The sequence below is a fragment of the Mastigoproctus giganteus genome, chromosome 7 (genome assembly GCF_048544385.1).
Source record: "Mastigoproctus giganteus isolate SK-2022 chromosome 7, ASM4854438v1, whole genome shotgun sequence".
NCBI classification, from domain to species: Eukaryota; Metazoa; Arthropoda; class Arachnida; order Uropygi; family Thelyphonidae; genus Mastigoproctus; species Mastigoproctus giganteus.
Genome location: NC_143581.1, coordinates 223057157 through 223077979, shown reverse-complemented (window position 1 = coordinate 223077979; position 20823 = coordinate 223057157). Strand labels below are relative to the sequence as shown.

The 20823-nt window shown below is 38.4% G+C and overlaps 1 protein-coding gene across 3 annotated transcripts in view; it reads left to right on the top strand.

Moving 5' to 3' along the window:
* The window catches only part of LOC150083720 (netrin receptor UNC5C-like), a 324657-nt gene that overhangs the window by 129509 nt on the left and 174325 nt on the right, over positions 1–20823 (top strand). The window contains exon 1 of one of the 3 annotated variants that reach the window (XM_090378163.1): positions 11970–12297. The exons of the other annotated variants lie outside the window; for them this stretch is intronic. Coding sequence (XP_090234289.1) covers positions 12231–12297 — 67 coding nt within the window. The 5' untranslated portion in view covers positions 11970–12230. Of the gene's footprint in view, positions 1–11969; positions 12298–20823 lie in introns of those variants that run through there. 3 annotated transcript variants of the gene reach the window in all.

The following is a 20823-nucleotide window of genomic DNA, read 5'->3' as shown; positions in this document are numbered from 1 at the left end:
GTGGGTCGGAAAACTGCTAGCTTGGGGGGGAGACAAAGACCAATAGATTGACAGTAGCCACTGGCAGAGGTGAAAGAGATTCTTGCACTGCTTCTATTAGAATGAGCAGAAGCCTGAAAAACAAGATGCATGATATTTCAGAGACTGCTGGGAGCCATTGCGGTACAAGTAAACACATGGGTTGTGTTAGGGTAGCTAAGAATAGAAACAGGTGCAGGTATACTTGCGTGTACACCAATGCTAGGAGTTTAGTAAACAAATTTGATGACTTTGAGGTATTGCTCAAAACATCAAAGGCAGATATTGTTGGGATATCAGAGACGTGGTGTCACACAGATATAAGAGATGCAGAACTGGAATTTGGGGAGTACAAGTCTACAGAAAGGATAGACAGGATAGGAAGGGGGAGGGGTTATGCTATTAGTTAAGAAACACATAAAAACCAAGGACGTGAAGCCAGTCGACATCGCTGGACAGTGCAGTGTTGAGTCAGTTTGGTGTGACATAAGCATTGGGAGATCAAAATTGAGAGTAGGAGTGTGCTATAGGCCTAATGACTCTGATGAGTATAATAAGAAACTGTACAGGGAAATAGAGTGGGCCAGTAAATCAGAGAGTCTTTATAATGGGAGATTTTAATTTCCCAGATATTGACTGGAATTTGGGGGCTGGTCACTCACACACTAGCAGGGCTTTTGTGGATTTATTGGATGATTGTTTTCTACATCAGCATGTTCGGGAGGCAACTAGAGGTTTGATTATCAGCAGTGATTCTTCATGCATTAAGAATCTGCAGATAAATGAACCACTAGGTGGCAGTGATCACAGTGTGCTGAAGTGGGATTTACTCAAAGAGGTAACTACCATTAGGGGTAAAGGGAAGGGTTATTGCTTCCGTAAAGGCGACTACGATGGACTGAGACAGTATTTAAATTCTATACAGTGGGACCAACTGATGATGTTACCAATGGCAAATTCAAAATGGGAAGCATTCAAAGAACTTATCTTGGAAGCTACTAGGCTTTACATACCAACTAAGAAATATTGTTCAAGGTTTAGGCCAAAATGGATGTCAGATGAACTAATGAGGCATATGGCAGAGAAGAAAAATGCATGGGATACTTACAAATTAACACATGACACAGAAGCCTATGATAGATACAAGTTGATATGCAACCAAGTTACAAAGGAGGTTAGGCAGGCGAAGGCAGATTACGAGAAATCCTTGGCAAGGGATGCAAAGAAAAACAGCAAAGAGTTCTTTACTTATGTAAACTCTAGAAGGAAGGGGATGAATCAGATTGGTCCACTTGATATTGATGGGTCAACTGTTGATGATCCTGCTCAGGTAGCTAACAAACTAAATGAATATTTTGCATCGACATTCACACATGAGGAGTTATTCAGCGAGGGGAATGCCAGAGGTGTATTCAACTCTAGCAGTAAGCTACAGAATCTTGAAATACCTGGGAGTAAAGTGGAGGAGAAATTGTTGAAGATAAACACAAGAAAGGCACCCGGGGTGGATGGGATCTATCCAGTTATATTAAAGGAGGCAGCAAAGGAAGAAAGCAAACCCTTAGCCATAATTATGAGAGCTTCCTTGGACTCAGGGGAGGTACCCATAGACTGGAAATGTGCAAATGTGACCCCAATTCACAAAGGAGGATCAAAGGCTGACACAAGTAATTATAGACCTGTGAGCTTAACTTCTGTTCCAGGAAAATTAATGGAGGCACTGGTTAAAGAAGCACTGCAGGATCATTTAGACAAGACTTCAGTTATAGCTCGGACACAGCATGGTTTTGTTAAGGGGAAGTCTTGCCTGACCAATTTGATTGGATACTATGATGCAGTCACAAAAGAACTGGATGCAGGGAATAGCTTTGATATTATATACTTGGATCTTAGAAAGGCTTTTGATACTGTTGCACATGGAAGACTGCTACACAAACTGGAGCAGTGTGACATTGGAGGCAAATTGCTGCTATGGATAAAGGGGTAGTTGAGGGGGAGAAGACAGAGAGTGGTAATCAATGGACACTGCTCATCGTGGACTAATGTTATTAGTGGAGTCCCTCAGGGCTCAGTGTTGGGTCCATTATTGTTTTCTGTATTTATAAATGATATTGATGATGGTATGTCAAGCTTAATGTCCAAGTTTGCAGACGATACAAAGTTTGGCAGGGTTGTCAAGGACACTACTGACACTATGCTGCTGCAACAGGATCTGGAAAGGTTGAGCAGATGGGCTGAGAGGTGGCAAATGAAGTTTAACATTGACAAATGTAAAGTACTACACATGGGAAACAGCAACCCCAGAGCAACGTATCAACTCTGTGGTACTACACTGACAGTGGTAAAGAATGAAAGGGACTTCGGGGTGGTTGTGCAGGCAGATATGAAGTTCTCTGAGCAGTGCAGACGGGCTGCAAGAGTAGCTCATGAAGTATTGTCAATGATATACAGGAATTTTTCCAGCAGGGATAAGGAGGTGATTATTCCCTTGTATAAGGCAATGGTCAGGCCACACCTATAGTACTGTATACAGGTCTGGAGGCCTCATTTCAAGAAGGATGTAGAGCTGCTGGAACGAGTACAGAGAAGGGCAACAAGATTAGTGAATGGAACAAAGGGATGCTCTTACGAAGAAAGGCTTAAGTTTTGCAAATGACAGTGTCTGGAGACTAGGCACCAGCGAGGTGATCTGATAGAGGTGTATAAAGCCTTGAATGGTTTGAGCGTGCTCAATGCTGATGGGATTCTTCCTCTAGCTCAGAATAATCACCTGAGAGGGCATAAATTCAAATTGAGGAAAGACAGATGTAGGATAGACGTGCGGAAATTTGCCTTTAGCCAGCGGGTGGTTGGTTGGTGGAACAGACTTCCATCCCTTATCGTGGAGGTTGATAGCCTAAATAAGTTTAAGGCTCAGCTGGACAGGTATTTTGAACGAACAGAGGGGTGAAATGGAAGTGGGTTTTTTTTTTTTTTTTTTTTTTTGGCTGATGCTGCATAAGCTTGCTTTCTTGCATCAAATGCCTCTACTAATGCTAATGCTAATGCTAGGACTACCTTCCCAGGTGAAGCAAAAACAGTATTGCTTGAAGGTGATCCCTGCAGAGAACAGACATGCCCTGAAATTATGGAAAGTACAAAAAACTACTTACCGAACATTACAAATCCAGACTGCAGAACAGAAAACAGAGCCGAGACAACTGTCGCTAGCACTGCGTTACCAGCAAACCAACCCTTCATAGATATGAATCACTGCCCCAACATAGAACCATATGCACCGAAACAACCTACCAATGCACAGATGGTTACTCTCCTGTCAAAATTGGCTTACCAAAATACTTCGTGCCTACACTCAAGCATAAGTTGTGACACCAATGAATGAAAAACCCACTTATGCCAATATTCTCTCCCAGAAGCCACTCTTACAACAATCGCGACCTAAATCCCCTTTGGAAGTGACATTAATGGCCAATGATCCAACTTCTCACCAATATAGCTCTGTAAATAGAACGGTTATCCAGTGGGCTAGTCCCATTCAAGGAACAACCCCAGCATGGCCCAACAAAGCCATACCAGCGACCAATCCAACATATTGGAGACAATATACAATATAACATCCATCCAAACAAAATCTAAAATCTTCATATCGAGACTCGGGCCTTCAACAACCGGTGCCAATATATCCAAGTTCTTTGAGGAGCAAATAGAGATCAAGGTCGCTGTGAAACCTTTGAAAACAAGTTATCCCTCCTATGCTTCTTTCATTATTACTTGTAACAAACATGATGAACTAAAAGTACTGGATACTAGCACCTGGCCACCGGGAACTCTAATAAAAATGTACAAAGAACGGACCTCTTCCTCGCCCTACTGCACGAGATCGAATACAACAGAGGGATAGCAACCAATGTCAACCCCTATGCCAACTTGTCCCAATACTTCCCCTTAAATGCTTCTACAAAAACGTACGCAGTATCAGCAATAAACTACATCCTCTACAATCACGTTACTATCTGAATATCAGTTCATCTGCTTGGCCGAAACCTGGTTATCTCACGGAAGGCAACTGGATGTAATAGGCCAGCCTCTCGATTATCTCAGCCTCCATAACTCCAGGGATAACAGACGCGGCGGAGGTGTTGCACTGCTGTATTCATCTAGTTTTAAACAATTGAGGTTTCAGGTGACCAAATCAGATAACTTCGAAGCACTATGTGCCACATTTAGAAAGGATGCCATACTACTACTAATTTGTCTGGTGTACCTACCCCCCGATCATACAGAAGATTCCCGGAGTGAACTACAAGCATGGATAGCAGCCAACCTAGCCCCCAATACCCCAACCTTCATTATAGGTGATTTTAACATGCCTACGCCTAGACATGATGAAGCCACTGAAGATCTCAGAACAGTTATTGGTACATTTGGCTTAGTTCATCAAACCACACCTCCTACCAAGGGAAACCAGACACTGGATCAGTTATTCCACAATCTCCCGCACCTTAATCTGACCACTGAACATTACAGCTTCCCTTCTGATCACTCTCCCATCACGTTTGAGTTCAACGTTACTAATGACTCAAACGCTGGCGAAGCATTCGGGAATGAAGTGCTGACCAAAACAGTATACTCCATCGAATACTTAAACCCAGAGATCATCTTGGCACGTCTCACAGAAATAAACTGGAAGGATCTACAGCAAAAACCAATGGACATCGCAATATCTAGCCTTGCTAATCAGATAGTTGAAATTGCCACCCAAGGAGCATCCAAGCAAATAAAATTATCTGATAGATCCAATGCATGGTTCAATGCTGAAGTCAGAGAAGCATTCAAGAGGAAACAAAAAACTTTCAGAAAATGGAAAAAGTTTCAATACTCAGCTGACTACCAGATGTACAAGAAAGAGCAGGCAACCTTCCTTAAATACAAAAGAAAAGCAATCCGGCAGCTGGTACTCAACAGAATAAATCACTCCAAACGTATTGCATCCAAATGCAACAAAGTTTTCCGTATGGAAGAGGAGGTATTTCAGGAATGGGTATCTTTGACTTTCAACGAGGTGCCATCAGACCCAAAAACCCCAAAACTGGGCGATTTCCTCATACACTCCAGGCAGCCTCTTTCAACTATATCTCTAACAAAGCAACACCTTATAAATACCATCAATAGACTTCCCAATAAAACTACAATTGGTCCTGAAGGTTTTTCTCTATTCATGGTTAAAGTGTGCAGTGCCTTCATTGTGGAGCCCCTTCTGTCAATCTTTAATCAGATATTAAATTCCGGATCAATCCCGACAATATGGAATCACTACAGGGTACAATCCATACCCAAAAGAAGAAACCCTAAGGAATCTAAGGACTTCAGACCTATCTCGGTGGGCTGCACTCTATTAAAAGTGTTTGAGAAAACTATCTTATCAGCACTGATCGAACAATGCGTCTCTCATAGACCCAAACATCTGTATACCGTGATCCCCAAAAGATCTACATATACAAACTTACTAGATACCCTGTTTAAAATTCAAACTGCTCTCAACAGTAAATCTCAGCTGGACGTCGTCTTCCTTGATATTTCATCTGTTTATGATAAGCTCTCAATTCCCGCTCTCATCTACATCCTGGAAAAATACTTTGGCATTACAGAAAGCCTGCTAAAAGCAATCAACCTCATCCTTACGCCAAGACAACTCATCATCAGCCATAAATCCTTCAAACAGGAGCGTGTTATAACGCGGGAGTACCGCAGGGAGGTGTCCTGTTCGGTTTATGGTTCGCCGCGGCCCTTGAACCTTTCCTCGCAAGGTACACTAATTTCTCATCATATGCAGACGACCTCAAATTATACATAAAATCAAATGATCCTGAACAAACCCACCTGATAAATCAGCGAGCCGCCGTCCTGATCAACAGCCTTGTAACCTATCTACTGCAGATAGGTCTGGAGCTAAACATATCTAAATCAGCCCAAATCACATTTACAAAAAAGAGAATCAAAAATGACATCACAGCCTATCACAACGGAGTGCAGATAAGGAAAGAGAAGTCTCACACCGACCTCGGCTTGACATGGGACGAGCATTGCATCACTTTTCAAAACCATTTTTTGACCATGAAAACTAAGACGTTTTCGGCGATGTGGGCAATTCGACAAGAGATGATGGCGTTACTCCACGTCGATGTAGTCGGAGGATACGTCCAGCGGTGCCTACAACCAATCGCACTATATGCATCACCAATCTGGTCTTCTGCACCGACCTCGTACATAAACAGATTTCTGGCAGTCGAGTACTGGGTAATGCGATGGATGAAGAGAGTCACTGGCAGCGCATTCACCATCTCCAGGGCTATTTTATATGCCAACTTAAATATCACTCCCTGGAGAGTTCACACTGCATCCAGGAATATTCTTCTTCTGTCTCAGATGCTAACTGGTGTGATTGACGCCCCCAGTCTTCACGGAGTTATGGCTACTCCACGTGCTGGACGCAGTAATGACAACCCCTACTTACCGTTGCATTCTACACTATCCAACCTGTGCTGTCTGAAGAACTTCTTTCCGAACAACGCAGTCCCCCTTTTCAATACATTGGCAATAGATCCTGCGAAATACCGTGAAGGTAAGCAGTACAGAGTGAAGAGCCTCTCTGAAGCTTACAGCTAGCTTGAACTATAGAAGTATGAAGAAGAAGCTTGAATAGGAAGGAATGACAAAAATATAAAATAACTGTTGGACATCTACTTTTAAATGGTACTGTGAATAATTTCCTCTTCTAAAGTTGTCGATAATTACATTCTGTAAATAATACTGTAAATGATTCGCACTTCTGTAAATATTGTAAACATGATTTGTAAATACTGTAATTTAATTTAATTTTACATTTGACGTTTAATGATTTTTTTTTATCTCTTGTGTGTGTAATTATATATTATTTACAAAAATATTGTTCAAAATCTGTATATATTTTAATTTAATTTTACATTAAACGTTTAACGACTTTTCTTTCTTTCTTTTTTTTTCTCCCTCAGACTTCTTGTTAGCGGACACCTCTCTAACGGACACATTCTCGTTCCTCATGGCTGTCCGTTAAAGGGAAGTTTCACTGTATTGCATTGTAAAAATTGCCACTCTTGCATTTTTGTACACCCTTCTAGCCGGTTGGCTGTGTAAAAGGGGTGAAAGCAACCACTTGCTATTAATAAACAGATTTAATAATATATATATAAATTTAAAAACTATATATATATATATATATATATATATATATATATATATATATATATATATATATATATATATATAATAAGGGTAATATAAAAATAAGGGTAATATAAAGAACCATTAGAATAAGCAAATCAATCCAATAATAATACCATCAGGGACCTAAGAAAACGCAAAAAAAAAAAAAAAAAAAAAATTATTATCGCTTTTTACCGACAATCTAGATGACTTCAACTGGGGCCAACCACCCAGAATGAAGGCAAAAAACGACAAGAGGTTCTCTGTTTCTGTGATGATCAATATATGCTAAGTAATTTAAATCTAAACCAAATATAAACCAATATAGGCCGAATGTAAATCGAATATAAATAAATCGAAAGATGATAATAAAAGTTAAGAAAATTTAGAAATATTAGAATCAAAGGTAAGTAAAATATAAAAGTAAGCATATATTAATCATCGTTGACCCGACAGAGAAAGTAATTTAATGATTAAAATTTAATGATTAACCTACTTATATATAGATACGTAGATGATATATGTGTTTTTAATTGTCCACATTTTGTCCAGGATTACAGTAAATTATATCCAGTAGAACTTGTATTGGAAAAAACTAATAGTTCCGATACTATAGCAAATTATCTGGATCTTCATATAGAAATATTCCATAATAATAATATAGACGTAAACATATATAATAAAAGAGATGCATTTAATTTTAACGTAGTCAGCCTTACAAATTGGAAATCTAATATATCAAAATCAGTGCATGCTAATATAATTTTATCGCAATGTCTAAGGATTGCTTATATCTGCAATAGTAATAAAAATTGTTCAGCGGGCTTAACAGCGTTGTACGGCAGGTTGATCAATAATAATTTCCCTATCGCTTACCTGAAATATCATTTCAGGAAAGCGATAAACATAATTAATTTCAAAAATTTGTTTTCTGAACCTATTGTTTTAATATAATTTTCAATGTAATCGTTATTGAAACGATTATATTGAATCGTTTGTATTGAATTACTATTTTTCGCCTTTGTGGAGTTCAGGTTCTATTATTCCTACTCCTTTAGTTTTTCTTCTTACTATCTGCATGTTTCTCTATGCGTCAATTTAATTATTTATTTTTACCGTACCATCACATAGGGGGCACCACATATTATTTTGACGACTATTACATTATGTCCTAGATACGGTCAATATGTAGTATGTATTATATATTTAATCTTATTTTAATCATTAAATTACGTTCTCTGTCGGGTTAACGATGATTAATATATGCTTACTTTTATATTTTACTTACCTTTGATTCTAATATTTCTAAATTTTCTTAACTTTTATTATCATCTTTCGATTTATTTATATTCGATTTACATTCGGCCTATATTGGTTTATATTTGGTTTAGATTTAAATTACTTAGCATATATTGATCATCACAGAAACAGAGAACGTCTTGTCGTTTTTTGCCTTCATTCTGGGTGGTTGGCCCCAGTTGAAGTCATCTAGATTGTCGGTAAAAAGCGATAATAATTTTTTTTTTTTTTTTTTTTGCGTTTTCTTAGGTCCCTGATGGTATTATTATTGGATTGATTTGATTATTCTAATGGTTCTTTATATTACCCTTATTTTTATATTACCCTTATTATAGACATTATGGGTGTATTGCATGATTGCTTGCAACTGCATTGACTCATAAATATTAGTTACAGTTATTGTCGTTTTAACTTTCTTTCTTTACTTTTTTATCAATAATTATATATACAAAGGGTACTAGGAAAGTTTTGCAATACAGCTTTGTTTATTTAATTTTTTCAAAGTAATTTCCTCTACATTCAATACACCTGTCCATCCTCCAAAACCAATCTTTAAACCAGTTCTGCCAAGTTTCACTAGGGAGTAAAGCACACTCGTTGTCCCAAGCCCGTAGAAGGTCCTCATCACTGGAAAACCGCCTCCCTTTTAGCTTCATTTTCACATGCGGGAACAGTGCAAAGTCGCAGGGAGCAAGGTCTGGACTGTAGGGAGGGTGCTCGAGAAGTTTCAGTCCTGTCGTGGTCAAATATTCGGTGCAGGCTTTGGCGCGGTGAGCTGGAGCATTATCGTGATGGAGGTACCAGGTGTCCATTCTTGACTTTGGCCGCAGGTTCTTCATAGATCCAATGACTTTTGGGCAGGCATTGTTCAGTATACCACTTAGCTGTGACTGTCTTCTGCGTGTCCAAAATGACACGTTCCACAATTCCACTCGATTTGAAAAATACAGCCATCATTTTCTTCTTTACAGATTGGGATTTTCTGACAATTACGGGTGTGTCGTCATCATCAAAGACCCAAACTTTGTTTTGAGCCTTGGTCGGCAGATCGTAATAGTACAGCCAAGTCTCGTCACCTGTCACGATGTTGTTCACATACCGAGATTGTCCCTTATCAAACTTTTTTAACATCTCCCGGCACTAAGTCACACGTCGTGTCATCTGCTCTTCAGTCAGTTGATGCGGCACCCAGAGAGAAGAAAGTTTCTTCACGTGCAAATGATCTTGCAGAATCGAATGAATTGCTGGTGCATTTAGGCCCAAAGTATCCTCTATCTGTTGGTAGGTCACTCGCCTGTTTTCGTCAAGCATTTTCCTCACAGCAGTAACGTTTTCCTCCGTAACTGACGTTCGTGGCCTTCCCGGCCTCTCAGAATCCTCCAGAGTGAAATTTGCCCTTTGGAATTCTCTATACCACCTGAATATCGTTGTACGATGTGGACAATCATCATCTAGTGCAAGAGTCATTTCTTCTAAGCACTGGTCTATGGTTAAACCACGCACGAAATTATACCGCAAAACTGTCCTTATCTCATTTCGTGACCACGATGCCATCGCAAGCACTTTACACTCTCACTACTAATGAATAACTGAGCCCATCGACTTGGCGCGGCGGCTACTATGCACGTATGAACATGTCTCAACATGCAGCAACAAGCAGCTTCCTGTGATTCATTATTGCGTCATATTGCAAAACTTTCCTAGTACCCTTTGTATATATATATATATATATATATATATATATATAGACTCCAGCCACTGAAATCTTAGGACACTAAGTGACAGAGCCTGCCAGAGTAAAAAAATTTAAACTACTGGGTACCTGGTTTGCCTCCACGAGGCGAAGTGTGGGCAACGTTGGGCCCCAGCAGGGGTATAGCGGCTAAATGGCCAGATGAACAACGGTACACAACAATACACCAGTGGTCTCCAAAGTTGGATACGCGAGATAATCCGCAATAAATCAATATTTATTAATTTTGAAGACTTTAGTTTTTCGAAACGTAATTGAAAATAAAGATTATAAATAAATGTTTTATTTAATACTTTCAATATGCGACTTTGTTTGATCGCGCGGCTTTATTTGATCATACCATCGATCATGCACGTTCAAGTACATGCACTTTGTACTTGAACTTCAATTTAATTTTGTTTTGTATTTTTTATTTGTGATCTTTTAAAATTATATGTGAATTTATAAATATGATTTTAGATATGATGCCTTCGTGTAAACGATTTATAAATAAAAAATAAATATTAAACTTATACAGTAAAATAAATTATTTAATATTTTATTCTGGGGTATGTGCTAGTCCTTTTAAGTAAAATAAGTCTGTGCTACCAAAAAAGTTTGGAGACCACTGCACTACTCTTATACAAAATCCATGCACTTTACTCGTAAATCTCTGGCCTTCCCAGTGAACTGGTACACTAACGATGAAAGGAACGCGGAGATGGGGGAAACCCCTGGTGCTGTTAGATACTAAATACACTTTACACTTTCGTGATATACTATTCTTCCAGCAACACAGGCAAATCGACCAGAGATTACACGCAATTTACAGACACAATACACATGGGTATATGAAATAACTTTCCGGGCGACCCTAATGTAATAGTTTTTTGTGATATACTAGTCGATATTTGACTCTCACGATACCTTCTAGGCAGGTTGCTATTAGAGAAAATAATACATACATGTTTTTCTTTTACAATTAATTTATCAAATTTAAAAATTTTCTTTAAGGTCTTCGGACAAGTCTAAACCTCGGATCAGGTGTTGACTCAGGTTGAAAAGTCCAGCTGTAGAAGGGTATTATTCAAATAATAGGGTCAATTACTCATCAGTCATCTCTCTCTAAGTTGTAATGACAACCACCTTCCTTGTCGTTGTTGAATTTGTTGATTGTCAGACTACAACCTCTCGGAATCCCGTAGATTTCTTCAAAGTCATCTATATTTTTTGACAATATAGTAGACCTAGTGAAGAAATATGGAAATTGGTCGTGTCGCGTGTTTTTTCCGGATCACTAAACTTTACTCAGGGCATCTTTAATATGAAGTATTTATCATGTGACCAATATCTCTGTCGTCCCTTGACAGCCCCTCTTTTGTAGCAATAACTTATTGGTTTATTGACTATTGTTTTCTTGTCGATCGATGGTTCGCCTTCCCACAGTAATCTCGCTCGGCTGTCTCGAGCCTCTTCTCCAACAGGCGAAGTCCACCGAAAGATAAATATCAGCGTTTTGGATGTGCTGCCCGAAAGATGCTTGCAGTCCACGTGCAAGAATTGCGCAGTCTGTTTGAAACTATCAGGCTTCGCCGCGATGTGTCGCTGCAGTCTGTTTGTGTTCAGTGGATGCCGCTGCAGTGCCGTAGATAGTCGCTCGGCGGCACATAGACGGGAAGGTCATAGGCTGTGCGGTTGCGATCTCTACCAGGGACAGTCTGCAGTGTGTACGGGGACGTTCAGGTGACACAGCGGAGTAACGAAAGAGGAACAATGTTTGGTGGTGTGTCAGTGGTGTGACCTGGCCTCAAACGACAGCCGTTGCTATCGAAGGTACTGCAGTTTACATGTCGAAATGGAAGCTGGTCGTCGACATGCTTCAAGGACGCGGAGACTTCAGAACTGGTGGTAGCGATCTTGTGTGGATTATAAGCCTACAATGCTGGCCCAAGGAGTACTGTTGATGGTCGCGACATTGTGGACAGTGGGCCTTGCTAGACATTCCGGTAATTCTTCTTGTCTACATCTATGTATAAAAGACTTATTTCTGATCTAATATGACCTAAATTTATCTCTACTATTTCATCTAATATCGCGTCGAATGTCGTCACTACATTTCAGCCAACAGTATTATTAACATTTACCACATGACTGTAGGCTACTTGCCATTTTTGCGTAATATTTTTATTACGATCTTATTTGAACGTCTTTATTTCTTCTACAGTTTTTCTGATGTGACCTTGTTCATTTATTTATTTAGTTTGGATGAAGTAACTGAAAATGTTTTCTAGAGGTTAGAGAAGTACAAGAGAAAATCTGATGTGGTGAAACCTCTATTTAATGTTGTGGCATCTTGAGTTTTAGCTAATATTCGAGGCCCAATTTTGTCCATAAGTCTTTATCGGCTTAAGCAACATATTTGTTTCGGAAATAAAAGTTTTAATTTTCAGTTGATACTATCTATCTATCTCTGGCTCAGTATAGAGTAATCACTAGTCAATAAATTTGTTTCATACTATTTAATGAGGAGGATGATGAAATTTAGATTCCAAGTTCCATTAGGGTACTGTGGAACCTGAAGGTCGGTAGGCTGAGCTTTGATTTCAGTTGGACCAAGCAAGTTATTTTGTTTCAACACTTTATATATGCCATATACACATACGGCTCTTAAATCAGGAGAATTGCATTGGCATTACAAACTGCAGTGAATTCAACTCTGCATAAATAAAACTATCGATGGTAGACTGATAAGAGGCTAAATAAACTTAAATGAAATTAGCCTTGTCTTAATGTAGCTAGACATATATCGGATTTTTTCTTCAGTGGTCTCAAGCTCAAAAATACCAAGGAACCTGTACTGTCACGACAACATTCACCGAAATATCGAAAATATTGGGGGGGGGGCTTATTTTACGTAATAACCCTGAATTTACTATCCAAAACTTGATGTAACTTCGGTAATACAACCGTAGCGCAGCGGTGATATTTATGTTAAGATAACTAAGTGGTAATGCAGTATTTAAGAAGTTGATTTCAATAATTTCCAAGAAACGTGTTTTTGATCCTCAAATTGAGTGCTACAAGGCTTAACCTTTGGCAAAACAGGAGTCTCGTCTACCATCGTCAAGACTATGTTATAGTTTCCGACTTTTTCCATTATATTCTAGTAGAATATATCGTCCTACTCTATTTTATTTACAAGTCTTATCCAGCACATGGTATTAACACAGGCTATGAAATCTCTTCATACTAGTATTAATACTACATATCATTCCTATTTCTTACTTTCCACACCTCGATACTCAAATGTTTCGAAGCTCATAATTGAGGGAGATTAAATTTAAAAAAAAAGAAGCAAACTCTCTGACGCCAGATCACCGCTACAGGTTGAGTCTTCGAAGCCTGCTTTGCGTGCACGCTTTCCTCTATCAGCCGTGGACAACAGAATGCCTAGAGATGGGGCGGAGCGTCACACACGTGCACCTGCACGACCATCATCAGTATGACTATCCGTGCAAAGAGTGGGCTGTTCTGGAAAGAGAGGGGAAACCTTCTGGTCCCTCGAGAGGAACTTGGCAGTGGGAAAATGGCGGACACAGTTAACATGTTTCTAGTGGGCCGTTCCGAGAAACTGACATTTAATGTTCCTTTCTCCCCTCTTATCGAGGAAACTTTAACCATTCCCGCAAGTTTGACAACGGAAGAACGCGTTCTTGACTTGGAATAATTTTACCAGCGATATTAACTGAAGGCTCGTTACTAATTCATAATATGCCCTGTTCCTACTAGTGTCGAAGGGTTGATAGCGTCTAGACAACTGTCATGCCCTCGAAGGTCTTGAAAGAAAATTTATTTAAAAAAAAATTCAAGTGGAAAATTATAAAAGATTTTTAACGATCGAATACCCATTAAAGACTTTAAGAATGTTGAGTGATGAGTTTTCACCAAAAGCAGAAGCTATTTGAAGCCATAAAAAGGGTATTTTGGGTTTCAGAAATAAATTTTTTATCGAATTAAACAAGCTAGCCTATAATACAATGAAACAGCATTTGGGTGGAATAGCTGGGCATTCTTACTCATTCTTACCATTATATATTTCGGCTGGCTCGAATATTTTTTCCTTTATTTTTAAATTAAACATGCATAACAAAGCAGGATGGATCCTCTCGTACCGAAAATCCGTTCTGGTAAACATCGCTCAAAATTAATCTTAAAATATCGATGCTCATGGATATTAAATCAAAGTTGTCTTCTAATCAAAGGTTACATTCTTTAAATTCATATAAGTATGATTTATCATTAAGTAATTGACTAATACGCGCACTCGTAAACAACTCGCACCCCAACAAGTAAAGAACCTCTCTAAAGCTCTAGTATTTTTAGATACTGGAGCTCTAATATCTAAAAATTGAATTTGATTGATTTGACAAATCAACTGAAATTATGTAAAAAAACTTCAATTTATAAAAACAAATATGGTAGATTATATAAAAAATAAGTTTATGCGATAGAGATAGAGTTCGAAACATACTTTGAAGAGATCGTAAATGGAGTCCAATAAAATTTTTAAAAAAATGTTGCCATAAAAAATGTTAAGTCACGATAGTTTTTCAGAAGGGCCCTAAATGATTACAGGTAGGGGGCTGCATGGTCGGATTATGCTGAACAGCTTGCGCGCGCGCACACACAATACGCCAATTTGCCTAGTGCACAACCCTTCGTAATTGGTCCCGGGGACGTTGGAAAGCTCTGCTATAGAGTGACGAATCAGAATAAGCGCTTTTCCAAATCTGAAGGCCGTGTTTGGGTTTGGCGGACGCCCGAAGAACGTTATTTACCAAGGTGTCGTCCTGTCACCGTTTGGAGTGTTTATCGTAGTTTGGGCTTGGACCATTGGTCGTCGTTCCAGGATGAGTGCCACGTGCATTATATTTTCTGCTATTGGCAGAGGTTCCTTTTCTGTTTCAGCATTTCATTTGAGTATGGCATGTCATTCATTTATGAGCTGTATTTGCAAAATTATATTTTGTAAGTACAGTATGCTGCACCCTTCTGGCTTGCATGCTGTTCAGGGGGTGATTTGTAAAAAAAAAAAAAAAAAAAAAAGCAATAAACTGAATAAATAATAATAACGTCATACTGAAAAAACTGCAGTGACTCAAAAACATGGGCGTACAAAATCTTCATTGACCTGTTGAGAGCACCGACGTTTGAAACGTTAACTTTAGGCTAGGCCAACACAATCAGTGACCGCTGCGTTTAAAGGAGGTATTGGCCAAAATACGTACTGCCTTCCGGTTATCGAAACTTGTTTCAGAATCTAAGTAGTTCTTTGAAACCTGCATGTGTCTGATTTATTATTTTCAATATGGTGTATACACAGGAAAGTTATAAAAGCCTTGATTATTAAAAGAAACTAAAACGAAGCACCAGAAACGCGTTTTACATCATCAGGCATTGAATTTAATGGATTTTTTTTTTCCTCAAAAAAAAAAATAAAAAAAAAATCAGATAATCAAAGCCAGAAATCAATATTTTATACAGTAAGGCAGCGTAAATATAGAAAGGGGAAAGTAGTATCCTAGGTTATTGTCCTGTGGTGTGTGAAAAAAGATAACAGATGATGCCCCAAGACAGCTTTAATGTTCGCCTCTTTTATGAAAATAATTAGGGACCTTCAGTAGTGTTACTACGGCTTTCTACCATTTTCAAGCTCTCAAACATGTAACTACCTTCATTTACAAGATAAATCATCATTAACCTGATTACGATAGTTGGAGAAACAGAATCTCACTTCGACCGGAAGTTATCGCACAGATAGCTGAATCTATTGATGTTTGTTTGTTATTTGGTTTTTAGGAGCATTAGCAACTAAGGCCATATTACTCCGAGAATATGCGGTGGTCATTCCTTGACCTTTCCGCATCCTCCGTATTTGGTGGTGACGGGCTCGAACCCCGGTCTAATCAAGAAGCGTGTGTTACACACTGCTGCTCCTTCCCACCTGGCTACGGAGGCGCCTCGTCTATTGATGAACTCCAGAACTCGCAGCATTGCTAGTTTGGCTTTTTGCTGTAGATGTTCCATGGAGTATTGTCAGGAAGGTTCTCCGTGTTTGCATGCAGCAAAACTGAACCATTTTGTTTTTGACAAATGTTGTTCTGTACTGACTAAGCACACTTTTCATTAAATGGGTCTGTGAACGCTCATAATTGTTGCATTTGGCTCTCAAATCATCCAACTCAGTTTCACGAAGATCCTCTCCATTCTCCAGAGGTGTCTGTGTTGGGCAATTTTATTGTTTCACTAATCCTCGGACTATTATTTTTCGAAAGGTCCACTTCTGATGGAACGGAGGCCACAACTGTTATAGAACAATCCTCAAAACCTCGCTGGAGAGAAGATTATACCAAGTTTAGGAGCGGCAGTGCCTTCAGAACACAAACTTGACCACATTCTACTGCGTGAAGCATTTTTAAACCGATAAAATAATCAGGCATTTTTTAAATGCTTGACCTCACTCCAGGTTCGCTGAACTTGACTCCTGTAGATTTTTGGACTATGGGGATATCTGAAAGGTTGCGTTGAGAGATGACACCCTTTCTTTAGGGTTATTAATGAAAATTTTCATTAAAACCTTGTCTCCTCAATTAGTCTGAGTTAGTTAATCTCAGGTGAGGTTTCGTGTTTTTTTTTTTTTTCCCTCTCCCGGAAAGTCGGGTTTTTTTTTGTCCAAAAAACGGGAAAATTTGCCATAGGACACACATAATTTACAGACAATATGAAACCCTACAACCAATGCCGGCCACAGTGTTCAACCGGTTCTGTCGAACAGGGCCTCGCGCTCAAAAATGGTCAAAACAATATTGTTGATTAATATATTAAATATTATTCGTAGTTTAAAATTTTTTGTTCAGTATAATATAAAATTTTTTTTAATTATTTCTTAGTGTAAAATTTTAAAAATTAAAAAAATCACTATTACAAAACCACCCCGTATAAGTTTTGCAGAGGACCTAGGGGCCCGCAAGTAATTCTTGAACAGGACCGGCTCTGCCTATAATGCTTAGTTATAGTTCAATAAGGTAGAATAAAGAAAATTGCCTATATACTGTACAATTGAAATTTCTGTAACCGTGTTTTGTATTACAACAAAACCTTGTCCAGTGGTGGTTAAAATCGGTCTATTGTTTCTCAAAAAAAAAAAAAAAAAATCGTTAATTTTGTCTTCTGTGTATAAAGTTATTTTGCTATGAGGCTTCGTTTTGCTGTTTATTTTTTAAAAATAACTACGTAAAAAATATTTATTTTTAAAAAAAAATTTGACCACCTTGTGTGAGCGCGTTCAACAGAAAAAGCACTAGATATCTCTCTATACATTAAAAACGTTTTCCTCCTAGTGATATTTATTCGAGCCAATGGGAGAAGAGAGTGAGGCAATTACGTCATTACAAATGCAATTAATTGTTGACAACTGCCTTCATAACGTTCCCCAACCTCGTGCACGTGCTTCGCTGTCTAACAATTGATGCCCCATTGTAATGTTTTTTGTATATTAATGAATACTGTATATTTGTAAATACAGTACTTTAGTATTTTGTAAATATTTTAAATATTTATATACTTTGTAAATATTTCAGTGAAATATTTTAGTCTTGCTCTTTGGGATGCAACAATTTTCCTCATGCATTATGAAACCCGAAGCAAAAGGATTTTTCCTAAGTGACCTATGTAAACGCAGGTAAATAATTACGTAGGTCATTTCCTGATTAGATATCGGTCATTGTGATATAGTGTTTAATGTCTGGCGGCACCGGGTCTCCCCAACTCCGCGTTTTTACTATGTAGAATACAATACTCTGCATAAGGCCAGGGTATGTGTTGTTCCACTGGCCGCTTAGCCTGAGGGCCTATGGACAGCTACTAACATCCCCAATTTCCATTACTGCCCTGGGGAGGTGGGTCAGGATACATTAGGAGACAATGCTCTGGCGGGGTGAATCCTGGTTTAGCCTAGGCATCCAAGGAGAGCCCAAAAAAAATATTGGAAAGGAGATAATGGGGAGATAGAAAGAGGGTGGGATAAAAGGAGCAGAGAACAGGGGGAGGACAATAGTTGAGGCACTCGCCTGGTTTGAAAAGGGAGACAGTAAGGGAACCCCTGGTACAGAGGGTGGGAGTTGAAAGTGGGTAGTGGGGTGAGCCACCACGCAAAAGGGGATAGGGGCCACCCAGGGTGGGGAAGAAGAATCAATCAGCCCAGATGGTAGGAATAAGAAAACATAAGGAAAGAGATTCCTATGGTAGAGTGCACTTTTTGCAGCTCTGCCTTACACTGGCCTGGGGGTTACTCTAATGGCTAGTGTCAGCATCCCACACCATGCCAGCTAGGAAAAGCTACAGAATGGTGTCAGCTTGTATAACCATGAGGCCCCTGAGGGCCTGCATAGCCATCGGTCTGGCCAGTGAAGAGACTAAAGATAGAACATGCAATTAATAACTCATTCACAATTTTACTTTTTATAGTTTTTTTTACACTTGATTTTCTTTTATATATTCGATTAGATATCGATCAGTGCGTTTCGACAGGTACGTCTTATACGTAGAAAATATTTGACTTACTCCATCATACCTCTACATATTAAGCAGAAAAGCATGCGCGGGGGTTAGTGAGCAGGGGGCGAGCCCCTAATATAAATTAAAATGGTAAAAAAAACCTGTAATACTCTTCTTGAATCCAAATAGTTGTGATCTTCCAAACAGACATCAAATTGGAGATAAAAGCTTCCAGGATTCAAGTCATATTGTTTGTTCATCGCTAAGTAATTGTTGAATTTTAGCTAATTATTGATTTAAAAAACTTTGATAGTGAACTGTACATGGCTTAAGGCAAGCGGAAGTTCAACTTGTAACCAAGATTCCTTTGGCAAAATTATTGCTTAGTAGTTTAAATTATGTTAAATAAGGTTGAAGTCAAATGCGTGCAATTTAAGTTTAATTCCTCTGAAATTTTAAAGACAAATCGATCAATAACGTACTTTGGGGCGTTTTTGCCGTTGTAGAAATCTTTAGTCGGAACCTTTGATTCTTCAGTATTAGAGAAATTTCTATTTAAATATAAATGGTAAAATAATTTGAGAAGAAAGGCATTAGACATAATGCCACGCTTATAGATGAGTACACAATTAAAACTATACTAATTTTAACTTATGATGTCAAAAGATTGGATTTCAGAAGAGGGGAAAAAAAATCTACATAGCAAGTTTAAGCTCAATTAGTATGCAAATAAAAAATTTTGCTGCCCAGCGCGATGGATTTCTGTTTGAAATGAGACCGTAAGAAAATTGACTCCTATGGTTTCCTTATTCTTACTCCGGAGAAAATAATCCGTCCTCTGAGATGTGAGGCAAGCACCTTGCTTGTTAATGAGAGTCGAACAAATAAACTTCTGAATTAATTAAATTTACGCTGGGATGTCTACTTCATAAACTGCAAATTTTGTTTCTGTCCACCGAAATGATCAAAGCAACTTTGCTTGAGTAAAGATCGAGAGAGTCAAGTTTAAAGAACTTTCTACGTAAATTTCGATAATTCAACACGAAGCTAGCTTTATCAAATGAAAGGTAACTCAAAATGGAAACTCGAATAAATTATTTAATGCAAATAGTAATTTGCCTAATTTGACGTCTCGTTGGTTGTAAGCTTCTTTGAAAAAGGCCGCCTTGCACCTACTTTAAATTTTAATCATAACCATTTCGAGCATCTCCAATTCTGCATGCCTTTTCACATTGTACTTATGGAAGTGATTTGTAGCTCAGTAGACTCTAATAAAGGGTGGAGAAGGGAAATAGCTGTAAATGCGAGTATCATTAAATTGTTTTGTATTAATATTTAATTCGCAGCACTTCATATTCATCAGTTGTTTCGTATTTCTTTGCACTGCAGACAGAACGGTGAATTCCTTAGAGCAATGGTTGGCAAGTGACATGCAAAATCTGGCCCAGGAAACATTGCTGTCGCTGAGATTGTTTTTTTTATTGTATTTATTTATTTTCCGCAGTAATGTTTTTTTTTCTCATGTTTGTTCAAATTTTTTTTTTTTAATTTAAATTCAAAATAGTATTAAGGAAACAAATTGAAATAAGCCCAGTTATGAAAACTCAATTAAATTTGAGCAAAAGTCCCATGTAATGCATTATTGTACAGATTAGGGAGGTCCCAGTTTGTGCTCTGCTATGAAAACTGTCTGCTACAAAATGCATCAATCTCATATTGTGTAAGCACTTCACCACGAGTTGCATCGCATCGGTATTGTACTATGAACCTTAAAAAGCACTGTTCCAAGGGAGAAATATTAATACTAAAAGTATGCCATACAAAGTTATATGCCTCTCCCTTTGGAGGTAGGTGTGTGTGTGTGTGTTTTTTTTTTTTTAATTTAAAGTGCGTGGCGCAGTACTGGGGAAAGGCATTGAAAATGACATTTCGTAGTAAAACGCCTTTAATAATAATACACCTTTTCGAAATCTTGA